General features: G+C 48.0%; 1 protein-coding gene across 1 annotated transcript in view; it reads right to left on the bottom strand.

Moving 5' to 3' along the window:
* LOC142302584 (glucose-fructose oxidoreductase domain-containing protein 1) overlaps positions 1-1,025 on the bottom strand; it is a 49,189-nt gene extending 48,164 nt beyond the window's left edge. Inside the window, exon 1 of the mRNA XM_075343686.1 lies at positions 436-1,025. Coding sequence (XP_075199801.1) covers positions 436-688 — 253 coding nt within the window. The 5' untranslated portion in view covers positions 689-1,025. The remainder of the gene's footprint in view (positions 1-435) is intronic.
* Between the last annotated feature and the right edge of the window lie 1,475 nt (positions 1,026-2,500).

Below are 2,500 nucleotides of genomic sequence, written 5' to 3'. Positions count from 1 at the left end.
TGCCTGCTCCCCCCTGCACTGAGCCCACCTTGGTGCCTGCATTCCCCCTGCACTGAGCCCACCATGGTGCCTGCACCCCCCCCCCTGCACTGAGCCCACCATGGTGCCTGCTCCCCCCTGCACTGAGCCCACCATGGTGCCTGCACCCCCCTGCACTTAGCCCACCATGGTGCCTGCTCCCCCCTGCACTGAGCCCACCATGGTGCCTGCTTCCCCCTGCACTGAGCCCACCATGGTGCCTGCTCCCCCCTGCACTTAGCCCACCATGGTGCCTGCACCCCCCTGCACTTAGCCCACCATGGTGCCTGCACCCCCCTGCACTGAGCCCACCATGGTGCCTGCTCCCCCCTGCACTGAGCCCACCATGGTGCCTGCTCCCCCCTGCACTGAGCCCACCATGGCCCCCCGCACGCAGGATGATGAGGCCGCACTCACCCAGGGTCTTCACGGCCACCTGCTTGGTGAGCGGCGGGGGGAGGTTGATGCAGACCAGGTCCACGTCTTGGTGCAGCAGGACGTCGTCTATGCGGTTGGTGTAGAAGGGCACGCTCATCTCCTTGGCCAGCTCCTCCGCCTCCTCCTGGGTCCGGCCCCATAGAGCCTTCACCGAGAAGCCCTCGTCCTTCAGCAGCGGGATGATCACCCGGGAGGTCAGGCTGGTGCCGAACACCCCGACCCCGGGCAGCATGGCGCCCAGTGCCAGGGGAGCACCGGATCCGGGCTCAGCGGAGCCTACAGGGGGCCCCGGCACCTCCCAGCGCAGCCCTCCATGCCCGGCTCATCCTGCACACAGCCAAGGACAATGCACAGCGATCCCCGGGAGGCTGAGGACAGAGGAGGCTGAGGCCAGGGGGGCAGAGGGGACAGAGGCCAGGGGGGGCAGAGAGGTGGAGGCCAGGGGGGCAGAGGGCAGGCTGCGGCCGGTGCCAGTGCAGATCCGGCAGGGTTAGTCGCCTTCTGCCATGATCACAGGCTTCCCCTCCTCATTGCTGTGGGTGGAGGCAGCCGCTGTCACCTAATGTCTGCCTGTTCCTGCAACGCCCTCTCCCGGGCTTCACCCGCCATTGTTAACCCCTTCCTTCCTGCAGCATGTCTGCACTGGTCCAGCAGCCCGGGCTTCCCCCGTCACCTTCACCTCTGATCAGTGTCACTATTATCAGGGGATTTATTTACAGATCATCCCCAAATCTTCACCATGTCATGTACCTAGCACCAAACATGTCTGATTATAGTGATACTGTAGATATGAGAGGGATGGATGGATAGATAGATAGATAGATAGATAGATAGAGGGATAGATAGAGGGATAGATAGAGGGATAGATAGAGGGATAGATAGATAGATAGATAGATAGATAGATAGATAGATAGATAGAGGGATAGATAGAGGGATAGATAGAGGGATAGATAGAGGGATAGATAGATAGATAGATAGATAGATAGATAGATAGATAGAGGGATAGATAGATAGATAGATAGATAGATAGATAGATAGATAGATAGATAGATAGAGGGATAGATAGATAGATAGATAGATAGATAGAGGTATAGATAGATAGATAGATAGAGGGATAGATAGATAGATAGATAGATAGATAGAGGGATAGATAGAGGGATAGATAGAGGGATAGATAGAGGGATAGATAGATAGATAGATAGATAGATAGATAGATAGATAGATAGATAGATAGAGGGATAGATAGATAGATAGATAGATAGATAGATAGATAGATAGATAGATAGATAGATAGATAGATAGATAGAGGGATAGATATATAGATAGATAGATAGAGGGATAGATAGAGGGATAGATAGATAGATAGATAGATAGAGGGATAGATAGATAGATAGATAGATAGATAGATAGATAGATAGATAGATAGATAGATAGAGGGATAGATAGATAGATAGATAGATAGATAGAGGTATAGATAGATAGATAGATAGAGGGATAGATAGATAGATAGATAGATAGATAGAGGGATAGATAGAGGGATAGATAGAGGGATAGATAGAGGGATAGATAGATAGATAGATAGATAGATAGATAGATAGATAGATAGATAGATAGATAGAGGGATAGATAGATAGATAGATAGATAGATAGATAGATAGATAGATAGATAGATAGATAGATAGAGGGATAGATAGATAGATAGATAGATAGATAGATAGATAGATAGATAGATAGATAGATAGATAGATAGAGGGATAGATAGAGTGATAGATAGAGGGATAGATAGATAGATAGATAGATAGATAGATAGATAGATAGATAGATAGATAGATAGATAGATAGAGGGATAGATAGATAGATAGATAGATAGATAGAAGGATAGATAGATAGATAGATAGATAGATAGAGGGATAGATAGAGGGATAGATAGATAGATAGATAGATAGATAGATAGATAGATAGATAGATAGATAGATAGATATATAGATAGATAGATAGATAGATAGATAGAGGGATAGATAGAGGGATAGATAGATAGATAGAT

Source organism: Anomaloglossus baeobatrachus, chromosome 4, assembly GCF_048569485.1.
Source record: "Anomaloglossus baeobatrachus isolate aAnoBae1 chromosome 4, aAnoBae1.hap1, whole genome shotgun sequence".
In the NCBI taxonomy this organism is placed as follows: domain Eukaryota; kingdom Metazoa; phylum Chordata; class Amphibia; order Anura; family Aromobatidae; genus Anomaloglossus; species Anomaloglossus baeobatrachus.
Note: the sequence above shows the minus strand (reverse complement) of the source record. Positions and strands in the feature narration are given on the sequence as shown.